Source organism: Mytilus edulis, chromosome 10 (assembly GCF_963676685.1).
Source record: "Mytilus edulis chromosome 10, xbMytEdul2.2, whole genome shotgun sequence".
NCBI lineage: Eukaryota > Metazoa > Mollusca > Bivalvia > Mytilida > Mytilidae > Mytilus > Mytilus edulis.
This window is the reverse complement of record NC_092353.1, coordinates 36,273,026-36,285,949: the sequence shown is the minus strand read 5'-3', so window position 1 is coordinate 36,285,949 and position 12,924 is coordinate 36,273,026. Positions and strand designations below refer to the sequence as shown.

At 32.4% G+C, this 12,924-nt stretch overlaps 1 protein-coding gene across 1 annotated transcript in view; it reads left to right on the top strand.

The window, feature by feature from the left end:
• The window catches only part of LOC139491040 (uncharacterized), a 55,457-nt gene that overhangs the window by 17,792 nt on the left and 24,741 nt on the right, over positions 1 to 12,924 (top strand). The window contains exons 3-4 of the mRNA XM_071278309.1: positions 7,933 to 10,406; positions 11,328 to 11,447. Of these exons, the coding sequence (XP_071134410.1) occupies positions 7,965 to 10,406; positions 11,328 to 11,447 (2,562 nt within the window). The 5' untranslated portion in view covers positions 7,933 to 7,964. The remainder of the gene's footprint in view (positions 1 to 7,932; positions 10,407 to 11,327; positions 11,448 to 12,924) is intronic.

The window sequence follows — 12,924 nt, the reverse complement described above, 5'->3', positions numbered from 1 at the left end:
GTTAGGTGTAACCTCTGATATTTTGTCAGTTAAATAAATATTTCTGTAAATTTGCGTTCATCGATCGTCAAAATATGTTCAGAAAAATCAAACATAAGAAGTAAAAGGGTAAATAAGTTTATTAGTTGCAGGCTGGTTGCAGGCTGGTTGCAGGACTGGCTTGACAGGCATGATACTGTGCTGATTTATGCCCCTTTTTTTGGTCTGTGCATCTGTTTGTTTGTCTATTTGTCCATTCATCCGTCTGTAAGTCCCTTTTTGCCCGCTTCAGATTAAAGTTTTGGTCAGGTAGTTTTTAAAAAGTCCAATCAACTTGAAACTTATATATATTATATATATAGTTCTAATGTACATAAATAGATTTCCATGCAGAGAGATTTGTAAAAAGATATGTTGATTATTTATCACTTTTTTCATGATTAGAATGCTGTGTCATATTTAGTGTATTACAACTATTACCTCATAAACATGCTCATTGCATATTAAATCAATTACAATTTTCATTGAAATTTTTAAAGTACAAAAAGTTTTACTCTTCCCAGTAGAGGTATAATCTTTACTACTGTTTCACATTATTTGTTATATGATGAAACCAGTGAGATATGAGGAAAATTAAACAGCAATGATATTATATAACCCAGAACCTTAAAACAGTACTAAAAACAATTAACACAAGCCTGTTTTTCTAGCCATTGAATACGAATTATGGGAAGAATTGCTTCAAAGAGAAAAAAAATAAGTTAATTATTCTTCATATAATAACTTGAGCATAGCTTAAAGCTAATAGATCAGTCCAAATTCTCCTTTAAGATAAAAACAACTAATTTATCAAAATTGATTTCCTGTATAAATAAAATACATTATCTGTTTTTATGAGTTGCATCTGTGATTAAAGAAGTAAGAACATATGGTCCCGTACTATCTATGTAAACTTGATTCTGTGATGTACATAGGCAATTACTGTGCAGTATGTGTTACACTGTTCTCAATGTAAGTTATACTGTTCAATCAAATTGATTATTCTGACAGTAATTCTGTTGTTGTTTGGTGTTTTTTAGATTGTCATAGACATTGATTTCGCAGCTGTATATAAAAAATTGCAACCTGTCATATAGACTAGATCATAATCTTGGTTTTATTTCTATTATACTCTGCTACTAAGGCCAAGGGTGCATTTAAAGTTTTATCCTCATCTGTCAGTGTACGTTCATCTAATTCTTTACTTAGGTATGCATGTTTCCAATTTGGTTCTGGTTCCCCAACTTTAATTTGCCTCAACCAAATGTTATGAAACTTAAATATGCAATGTATATCCTTATAACTGCCATCACAGTTGAACTTCAAATTTGGATTGTGTCACTATATCTGTTCTTAAGCTATGCATGTCTCTTAATAAAAGGAAAACTTGCCAATAGTGTTGTTTCCCCTGAACTCTTACTTTACTTTATGAACCTAATTCACAATGCTCTTATATAGTATTACCTGCAAACACAGATCAACTTTGTACTTGGCTGGCGTCAGTCCATTGTTCTTTAATTATGACCCTTTTTAACTGGAACAACCATTTACAAGCAATGGCAGCTGTCCCATGGACACATTTTTCCTATATTTAACTTTATTTTATCTTTTACTTTTTTGAGGGAAAAGGGGGGGGGGGGGGGGGTTGAATTGGGTATTGATTTTGTAAATTTGTTTTATAGTCTGCTAGTGCTGTGTATTATGAGTGAATAAATGAATTAATTTTGACTGAAGTGTTGATCGTTTTTTTTCCCCTGTACTTATAGTTTGGTTAAGACACACACTGTTTAAACAAATTCAAACAGTAACATAAACACCAATTGACATAAAATGACTTTGAACTAAATACAAGTCTTTTACAGAATTTCTGTGTTCTATAAATTGCATGAGAAAGGAAATGGGGAATGTGTCAAAGTGACAACAACCCGACCATAGATATATACATTGTACAGAAATCCAATTAACTGCAAAACCATTTTCTAAGTTAACTCAATTACAAAGATAAGTATAGACAATGATAGAAAAGCTTATGAAAACATTTTCAGCATAGACATTAATGATTGGGAACTTACTGCTTTCTAATCAAATAATATATGGTATGGAATTTTAATAATTGTGCTTTTAGCTCACCTGATTCAAGGAGCTTAAATCTGAGCTTTTTCCATAACTTTGCTTCTGGCGTCCAATAACTTTTACAACAATTGTCACTTCTCAAGCTAAACCTTCACAGAATTTTGATTATAAATTGTATGTTTTGCTGCAAACATTTTTGTTTAATGATATCAAAAAAAAGGTCAGTGGCGGATCCAGGGGGGGGGGGGGGGGGGTTTGGAGTACGATTAATGCATTTGAATGGGAATATATGGTTGGAAACCCCCCCCTTTTTTCAAATGGCTGGATCCGCCCCTTAAGGTGTTCACCTAAAATAATTGTAATAAATAAAGGGTTTTATGATTGGGATGTGAGTTGCCAGTTATTAAAGAATGATTGTTTTATCAAGATAGGTACCATGGGAATGACCATTTAACTTTAAGGGGAATTAAGTAACAAAGTTATGTTTTTTCCCAAAAAATATTCTGTTCCCAAATTTGATGAAAACATATATATTCTGGTCAAGCAGATGACAAAAATAAAATATTCTGAATCCAGAAAATCCCCATCCCTTATAGTATTCAATTTTGAAAAAAATAATCTGATTGATAGCGTTGAAGACCTGAATAGAAATGTTCATGCTTTGTGCAAAAATAAAATTTCTGACTCAGAAAAAAACCCAATTGTACCCCTTCCTTTAAAAGTTTAAATGGTTGCTCCCTAACTCAAATGAAATATTGTCCTTATTGTAAAAAAGTACACACAGAGTTATTTCCCTTATAACTTTATAATATTTCATATTGTAACAAATATCAGATGAACATGTAGCTGGTTTTTTTTTCATTCTAAGTCCCTGAAGTTCTTTAATAATAATTGGACTGTCAATCAAGAAATGGGAAATAAATGAATTATAGATTGAGCTTTTGATGTATGATCAAGAGACGATAACAAATATTTTATGTTGTAATCCAATATTTGTGATGTGAATTTCTAAGCAGTATAGAATTCTATTTTCAAGGATTCTTTAAAGAACAAATTAATTAGTTCATTATTTGTAGAAATAGAGTTTGCTTATTGAAAACAGCCTTTAGAAATGCTGTTGATTTCTAATTTAAGATCTAATTGGGGTTTTACAAACAAACAAAAAACAACTTGTACCAATACTACAAATAAATGATTGGCTTAAACTATCAAGAATAGAAAATAATAAACACAACAAACAAAACAAACAAAACTATCAAGAATAGAAAATAATAAACACATAAAACAAAACAAACAAAAGAATAGAGAAAAATAGGCAAACAAAATATAATTTTGAAAGTTACTTGATTATTAAAGAATTCTTGAGTCATTAGGGACCCCTCCCCCCATGCAGACCCTCACAGCTTTTAGGGTGTTTGATAGTCAGGACCAACAGAGACCTCTATAGTTTTTAATTTACATCCTTGTTTTTTTTTAGTTCTATGATGGATAGTTTGTCACATTGACATTCATACCACATCTTTTTACTTGAAAGCAATGAGATTATGTCATCAGGGAAAAGTAAAGACTTAGGCTTTGATAAAGTCTGATAAGCAATAATTACAGAAGTTATAGTACTCTTTTAACTTTTCCTCTGATCTTGAAAATTGTGTATCCATCAAAAAATTTACTTTGCTGGTATTTCTATTTAGGTTCTCTTTGAAATCAAATATTATTATAATAGTTTATTGTGGGTTTGTATAATCACAAAGGGAAATCTGTCTTTCGTCTTCAGTCTTTTCTTAATGCATCATCTTAGTCAACTTTTGATTGTAAAACTTTAACCCTTGTTGAGTGTTGACAGATTTAGATCAATACGAAAATATTAGGAAATGTGTTATAATTGCTAATAAGGCAATTAATCTATCATAGGAAAAAGAATCAGAACCTTCAAGAATCTATATGCTATTGTCCTGAGTGAGGACAGTTCAAACACAAGAGACTGGACTTCCAGTCTAGGAAATCTTAATTTGTACCATTTTATTTTACTGAATGTTTCTGCTCTATTGATGACATCTTTTTAAAGCTACTAAAGGAAATGGTTTGAACCCTTTAACAGTTTATCCCCTCATTATTCTGGGCTATACCCATATGTTGCACCACAATAACTACCCCATGACTGAGCTCAGACTGTCGATCAATTTTGAATATTTGTTACTTTTCTTTTCAACTCATTTTTCTGCCCCTCGCTGTAGCGAAGGGCCTATTAAAGTTTTACACTTGTCTGTCTGTACGTATGTCCCAACCTCCCAAAAATTGGTTTCTGTTCTCTAACTTTTAGAGTGCCTCAACCAAATGTGATGACATTTATACACAATGCTTGTTACCACAAATACCAGATCAAATGTTTACCAATATAGAGTTATTCCCCTTAACAAATGCAAAAATAGCTGCATTTATCGTTTCTGTGCTTATAATCTTTAGTTGGCCTTTACAAAATTTTATGGAACACAATTCTTATAACCATAAAACTCTGATCAAGTACATAATGAAATAAATAAGTACCATTTTATTTGTAACGTAACTGTTTAAAAGTTTCTTGGTTTTAAGTTCATAAGAACATAAGAAGATGTGGTATGATTGCAAATGAGACAATTTACCACAAGAGACCAAATGACACAATTAGCAACTTTATTTCATGGTATGACCATCAACAATGAGCAAAATTGAGACTGTATAGTCGGCCCAAAAATGACAAGTGTAAAACAATTCAAATGAGAAATTTAGATGGCCTATTTTATGCATGGTACTGCAATCAAGATAAATTGTTATTGTATTTGAACTAAAAAAACTTCAATTTCATTCAACATTTATTTTATGTGTTTTGTTCTCTGGTTTGACTATTGAACAGCAAATAGCTTATATCAGTTGGTAATTTCTCGTTGTGTCAATGGCCATTATACCTATAGCCAGGGCTTAAGTAGAATATATATATATTTCCAGTCATTTACGATTGGTTTTATCAGATCGAGATTTCCTTTAAGTATAAGACAATCCTGATTGTGGTTGTTGTACTAATATATAAGTAAATGTCAATTTAGAGAAATAATATATCTAAGAACCGAAGATTACCTTATAGAAGCTAGTATTTCAGAATCATGTCTGATTATTATGGGTCATAAGTCTTTGGTCTGAAATTTCTGTAGGGAATTGCATGAACAATAAGAGACACTCACTGTGGTCAACATTAGAATTGCAAGGCTTTTTAGAAATAAACATATAATGTTAAAAATAATTACTGTAGATCTGTACTGAGAAAATTTAGAGTATATATATCAAATAAGTGAAAATCAATCACTAATAAAGATTTTTAGATTTTCAAATAGTTGGTTTTAGAGAGTCTCATATCCTTGAATACATATACAGTTACATATGTATAGTAAATTGTAGGTTGAATGGGATTTCCAAATTAAAATAGAAAATGGAGACTTTTAGATATGAATTAGTGCATGTGTGACTGTGTTGTGATCAGTCTGTCTGTCCTTCCACAAGAAAACTTTTCTCAAATTTTTCTTGGCTTCTAATATGAAAGGGAAATATTTTATAAATTTCCTCTACAGCTTTGATAATGTTGAGTTGTAGAGAGAAAGCAATTTTTACAGCTGCCATATAGCTACATCTTATTTGCTTATTATATATAATAGTGAGTTTGTAATTGCACAACTGTCATTTTCTAAGGTTACTTTTTTTTTCAAATTTCTCCAATGCAATTTTAAAAAGTATTAAAGAACAGGGCAATAATAAGTGTTTAGGGGCTGCCTGAACAGGGAAAACTTTAAACTCAGATAATTTTCAAGGATCTTTAACTAAGTGTAATTTCAATTTCTTTGTTATATACTCTAAGGTATATAGACTTCTTTGGTTATAGTCATTAGTAATCTTGACTTGATTTTTTACAGAGTTCTTTTTAAAATTAGTAGCTAATAAACTTCCTACCTGGAAATACAAAATATTTTTTCTTGGCCTTATAGTAATCGATGCACTTTTGAATATTTTAACCGGATTTTTGAAGGATTGAATTATGAGAATAAGATATTCTCATCCTTCAGTTTTTTTATCCATGATAATTAGGTCCTCTGTGTAATATTTACGAAAAACACAATTTCCGTTTGTTTACTTGTTTATTTGACATTTAGCTGCTTGACGCTTTATGATCAATATCTTTTATTATTTGATTTGTATCCCGAAAATGGGAAAATATCAGAACTTAATGGACTCTGTAAACTGGATCAAATTACCAAATAGTATTGGCCTTGTCAATGGCATTAGATTTATCATTGTCAGAAAAACTGATTTCTTCAACCCTAATTTGTATCAGATAATACACTGTAGACAGCGATCTGAATAATCTCAAATAAACTTTCTTATAAAATAAATTGGTTTTGGTATTGCCTTTCTGTGCAGTTTAAGGAATCAAGAATTATAAGTAGCAGGATAATATTTCAGATTTAGATTGTTACTGAAAGTTTACTGAAATATGAACATATCTTTTCAATTAAGTTATTTATGGGTTTATTCAAGATTGGTGGGGGGTTGGGGGTTCAAGGTGTTGCATTAACCATCACTACAAACTGCTCATGCAGAGTCTGAATTGACCAGTTTTTGTGCTTGACCAGTAAAATCGAGCACACATTTTATTCGACTAGTCTTGCCATTGTCTCGACTGTACTTAACTGTACTTAAGTGTACTCGACTAGGCCTCGACTTTACTTAATTAGTCTGATTCAGTACTTAACATGCTTAATGATCTTGGTGTAGTCTGAAATGGTCTTGACCAAGGCTCAACCTGTCTCGACTCAGTCTCGACTCAGTCTAAACCAGTCTCGACTAGTCTTGACCTTCAAATTTAGTTTTGACTGGTGTAAATCAGCCCATCTAATTGCATTGAAATCATGAGGTACATGTGAATTAATATATATTTGACAAAAAACATTTATTCCATGTTGAAGAGACATTATAATGTCTGTCAGCTGTCAGTATTGAAACCTTTGAATTATATTTGTCTTACAGTATTAAAATTAACTTTGAAACTTGAAACCACAAAATTCTGACAAAAAGTACTTTTTTGAGATTGCTATTTTCCCGAAGTGAGCAACAGCAAGAAAGTTACACCAAAAGGAATTTTGCATGAATATTATTTTATGTATCATACTATGGATAAATAAAAAGTTGAATTTCATTTATTTGTAAGTCAATCAGACAAGAGCGTTAAATTAAGTTACAAATCATATTACACATATTTTAAAAAGGTGATTCAATTGTATAAATATTTACTTGCAAGTGCATGACCATTTCAATTTTGGTTATGACAGAAGTTTTTTTTAAAGCTAACAGTTAAACAATCTAAATTCAAGTAATATCTTTGGTTTACTACTCATAAGTTGACACCAAAAGACATAATTACAGTAAACAACTATAGTTTACCGTATGACCTTCAAAAATGAGCAAAACCCATTCTATATTGTAATCTTTAAAGGTTCTGGAATGACATAATGTTATCTGTTAATAAAAATCTGGGTTTTTCCCCCTCACCTGTTTGATTGTAATTTCAACACTAAACCTATAAACATTTAAATTGCTTCTGTAATACAAATGATAGCTCAGTTGCAAGAAAATCTGCTTATATATTAGTGAATTTTATGAAGCACTGGATGGATTAACGATTACAATCAGAAGTTATGTTTGGCAACAAAAAAGTCAATAATAACAGCTTGCTCCATATGAAATAGTACAATTATATAGTTAGGGGTGTCAAATGAATGAAATATACAGTTAAAATAAATGGTTGTTTATTTTTTTAAGGGCAGTCTGATGGAAAATAGGTAAAGAAATAAATGGACAAAGAGCGACCCACAACAAGCAATGACAGAAACAATAGTCGAAAATCATCCATTTCCAAATCTTCTAATGAAAAAGCTCGAGATTCTAATGATCGATCAACATCAAGACACAGAAGTTCCTCTCTCGAAAGACGAAAAAAATCTACAAGAAGGTCTGAAGAAGTTCATGCTCTTAAGGACTCTGATACAACTTCAGAATATTATAATAATGAAACACAAGATGAAAATCGTAGACTCAGTCAGTCACAAGGTAGACCAGCATCAAGGTATGGGTCTACAGAAAAACTACTGCAGGGTCAGGAATACATGCAAACTAAAACAAAAAAGCAACATTCAGAAGACAGAAGAAGAAATTCACAGTCTGAAGATAGGAAAAAAAGTTCCAAACAATCAGGAGGTGATGAGGACAAAAAAAGTCGACACAGCAGTGGAGGGAGTCGTATTTCCTTCCAGAAATTGCCAAAAATCAGTGATAATGATTCAGCATCAAAGTATGAAATCTGCAATGAGTATCCTATGTCTGATATGTCAAATAACCCTCCTACTGACCATCAGCATGTACGAATGGTTAAAAGCAAATCTGATGACAATGCCTCAGCCCATACAATCAGTAATAGCAATTCTGGAAGACATAACTCAAAAACATCATCAGATGTCAAAAGGTCAAAAACGATCGAAAGCTCCATTCCCAATCAATTTAATAAAAATGATTTTAGTATGCCAATGTTTTATGGTGTGAATTCTGATCGAGGAAGACAAAAACTTCTGAATAGCGATCATACAATAAGTCTGTCAAATGAATCTGCCTCTAGTAACGATTTATACAGTAATGGGAGTATGTCAGGCATACCAGATCAGAGTCGACAGTATCTTTCAATTGATATGGAAAGGTTAAAACATCAGAAGAGTGAGGAAGATTTAAGTATAGCTACATTAAGTGGATATACTCATCATGGACTTCGTCATAGTTTTCCGAGTTCACCATTCACACAAATTATTCCGGTTGATGTGCCAAAAGGGAAATGCAAATTTTTCTACAGCATTATTTTTTTATTTTGTTCATTGATAGTGTTCTGTCCTACGTGTGTGCTTTTGAGTGTTCTGTTGCCAATAATTTATTTCATAAAAAAATTGTGTTCATGTTGTTGTTGCTATGGAAACAAATGTCAAGCAGGTGAACTGTTGACTAAAAAAGAGATGCTAGCTTTACGCCAATGTCAAGGTAAAACTGACATCTACCAAGCTTTACTTATTGTTGAAGCTGGTTTGGATATACATCGAATTCAAGATCTCATCAATGCAAGAATTGTTTGTGCTGAGGATGAAGAAGGCATAAAGTTATATCCAAAACTAACCAAAAAAATAGTTCAAACATGTTCTGGTCTTGCTTGGGTCCAAGATACCAACTTTCTCATGAAAAATCATGTTTTTCCTATGCCTTCATCATTAGAAAATTTAGAGGATTTACAAGAATACATTTCAAATAGAAGTTCCCGATCTTTGACCTCAGGTCACTCTCCGTGGGAAGTTCAAGTTTTACAAGGATTTGGTGAACACCGTGATACCATACTATACCTCAGACTTAGCTCTTGTATTATGGATGGCATGTCACTTATGTATGTATTACAGAAATCATTATCCGATACTGGTTACTTGACTGCTCCCAAACTTAAATTTTCCCGTCAAAATATATTTCTAAATAGTTTGAAGTCACTATTTGTAGGACCTTTAGTGTTTATGCAAAAATATTTATTTATGAAGAGAGATTTTAATATGTTTCATGGAGATCATGTTCATATATCAGGGAAACAAGTGATGACGTGGTCTGAACCCTATGACCTTGAACAGGCCACTCGTATCAAACAAATTACCAGAAGTACAATGAATGATATTTTGTTGTCTGTTACAGCAGGTTGCCTACGGACATATTTTAATCAAAATGGTGTTTTAAATCCTTATGATATCAAAAGTATGATAGCCGTTCATTACAATTCTGGTTGTTCATATTACACAACTGAAAATAACAATTATATACACATGAGTGTACCTATACCAACAAATACCGAGGGAGCTATTCCTCGTTTGTGGAAAGTTAAACATATTATGGATAAATTGAGTTCTAGTGCATTATTTTCAGTGACTCGAGGAGCAGTTTGGGTCACTTCATGTCTATTTTCTGTTGGTATATTTCAGAAATTTTGGAATCATATTCATGGTAAATTCACTTGTGTCATTTCAAATATTCCTGGACCAGAAGGAACTCTGACATTTGCATCAAAGCAAATTAAGTCTGTGATTTATTGGGTTCCACAGTTACACAATATGGCTGTTGGGATCTCATTCCTTAGTTATGGACAGTCTATTCGGATGGCTGTTGTTGCAGAAAGATCGGTGCTTCCAAATCCTGAGGTGCTCACTAGGGACTTCATTGTTCAGGTTAGTCTTAATACTAAATTGTTTTTTTAAGTAGATATAAGAAGATGTGGTATTGAGTGCTAGAATGAGACAACTCTCCATCCAAGTCATAATTTGTATAAGAAAAAACTATAGGTCAAAGGACGGTGAATACGGAGCCTTAGTGGCTCACACCAAACAGTACCGGTAAGCTATAAAGGGCCCCAAAAATTACAAGTGTAAAACCTTTTAAACTGTCTCATCTATATAAAATATTGTATATATATCTCTGTAAGGAATTGTTAAATAATCAAATTTAATATATCATCTTTTTTTTTCTGGTACCGTTTTTTTCCAGGATTCAATGGTTATAATGGTGAACCAAGAGTTTTTTTAAAAGTTTTTCAACAAGTGCTATATAAATTTGCTGTATCTTGGTTGACCTTTAGTGGTTATCTCCCATGTTACTGGTCTTTAGTGGATAGTTGTCTCATTAGTTAACATTCCACAGCTTCTTATTTTTAAAATTGTAAGCAAAATTAAATTTGTAAATTTTTTTTATCAGAAATACTATTTAATCAACTGGGAATAAAGGTTAGAAATGGATAGCTGCAGTCTCAATTAGTTTAACTCTGTATCATATTCTTATACATTTACAAATGATATTCAATGAACAAAGTCCCAAACACTTACCGTCAAGTCGCAGTAATATAACATATGTTTTATTAATAACAGTGAAACCTGTCTTCCGAGGACACATATCAATCTTATCTAGTTATTTAAAGTGTGAATAAACCAAACACCTGTTTGAAAATCTGAAGCCCAACAAGGGTTCTGTAAAAACCTTTTTTTCTAACTTGTCAAAATAATTGAGTTATGACGAAATGATGGTATGTGTCTGAGATACATATATATTTATATATTTCATATCAAATACTTATTCACTCATAAATGTGTTAACAGATGGATAAATTATCAGAATTACTTGCTCATAGAAGAATACCAGGAGAATATCTGACAAAGAAGATAGAGACTTTACAACAACTTGATGATGAAATACATTCAGAGCCTACAGTCCATCAGGTACATTGAGTATTATATGAGGGGGGTCAGAGGGGTCCTGATCCCGAAATCCCGGGCTTAAAAACATGATATCCCGAGGTCCTGAATATAAAAAAAGATAAATCCGACATCCCAAAATTAAAAAAAAAGAAATCGGCCAGATCCCAAAAGGTCCAATTCCAAAATCCCGAGCTTAAAAACACCAGATCCCAACGTCCAGAAAAAGGTCCTGCCCCCCCTCTTATATTAATGAACACTGTATAGACCATCAGATACATTGAGTATTGTATTAATGAACACTGTAAAGTCAGAAATGTATGGATGTAAACATGTTGTGTGATTGGTATCACATCAGTTAGATTTAACATTATAGGAGTCTTTGTGGTTGTATGGGCTGATCCAGCCATTTGCAGACGGATGGGGGTTCCAACCGTATATCATATTCAAATGCATTTGATTGTCCAAAAAAAGGGGGGTCATGATACTATCATGTTCTTTTTAAGTCATATTTTTGCCTTAAACATTTTTTTTCAGGTTTGCTGTTTTTTTAATTAATATCTGCAGAACTGTACAAAAAAATCTGTTGCACACATTTGTATGGTGTGATATGGAAAGCTTAAAAAAAAAAAAGCTTGCATATGAGGCTTGTAAATCTGTCATATATTTTGAAAATAAGAAAATGAGATTTTAATGTCCAATAAATAATACAAGTTTCTAAATGAACTGTAAAGACAACTACTAGATAAAGCCATTTAACATTTTTATACCCCCACACAACGGGTTGCGGAGGGTATAATGTTTTTGACCCGTCCGTCAGTCCGTCCGTCAGTCCGTCTGTCCGTCCGTCAGTCCTGTTTCTTTTCATCGCAACTCCTCTCAAACCACACAACAGAATTGCACGAAACCTTTTCAGATAATAAGGACATACTATGTAGTTGTGCATATCGACGGGAAATTGCGATTCAATTTTTTTCTAAGAGTTACGCCCCTTTGAACTTATTTACTTTAATGTACTACTGCAACAGTTTGTCATCGCAACTTCTCTCAAACCACACAACAGATTTTCACGAAACCTTTTCAGATAATAAGGACATACTATGTAGTTGTGCATATCGACGGGAAATTGCGATTCAATTTTTTTTCTAGGAGTTACGCCCCTTTGAACTTATTTACTTTAATGTACTACTGCAACAGTTTGTCATCGCAACTCCTCTCAAACCACACAGCAGAATTTCACGAAACCTTTTCAGATAATAAGGACATATTATGTAGATGTGCATATTGACAGGGAATTGCGATTCAAATTTTTTTCTAGGAGTTACGCCTCTTTGAACTTATTTACTTTAATGTACTACTGCAACAGTTTGTCATCGCAACTCCTCTCAAACCACACAGCAGAATTTCACGAAACCTTTTCAGATAATAAGGACATATTATGTAGATGTGCATATTGACAGGGAATTGCGATTCAAATTTTTTTCTAGGAGTTACGCCTCTT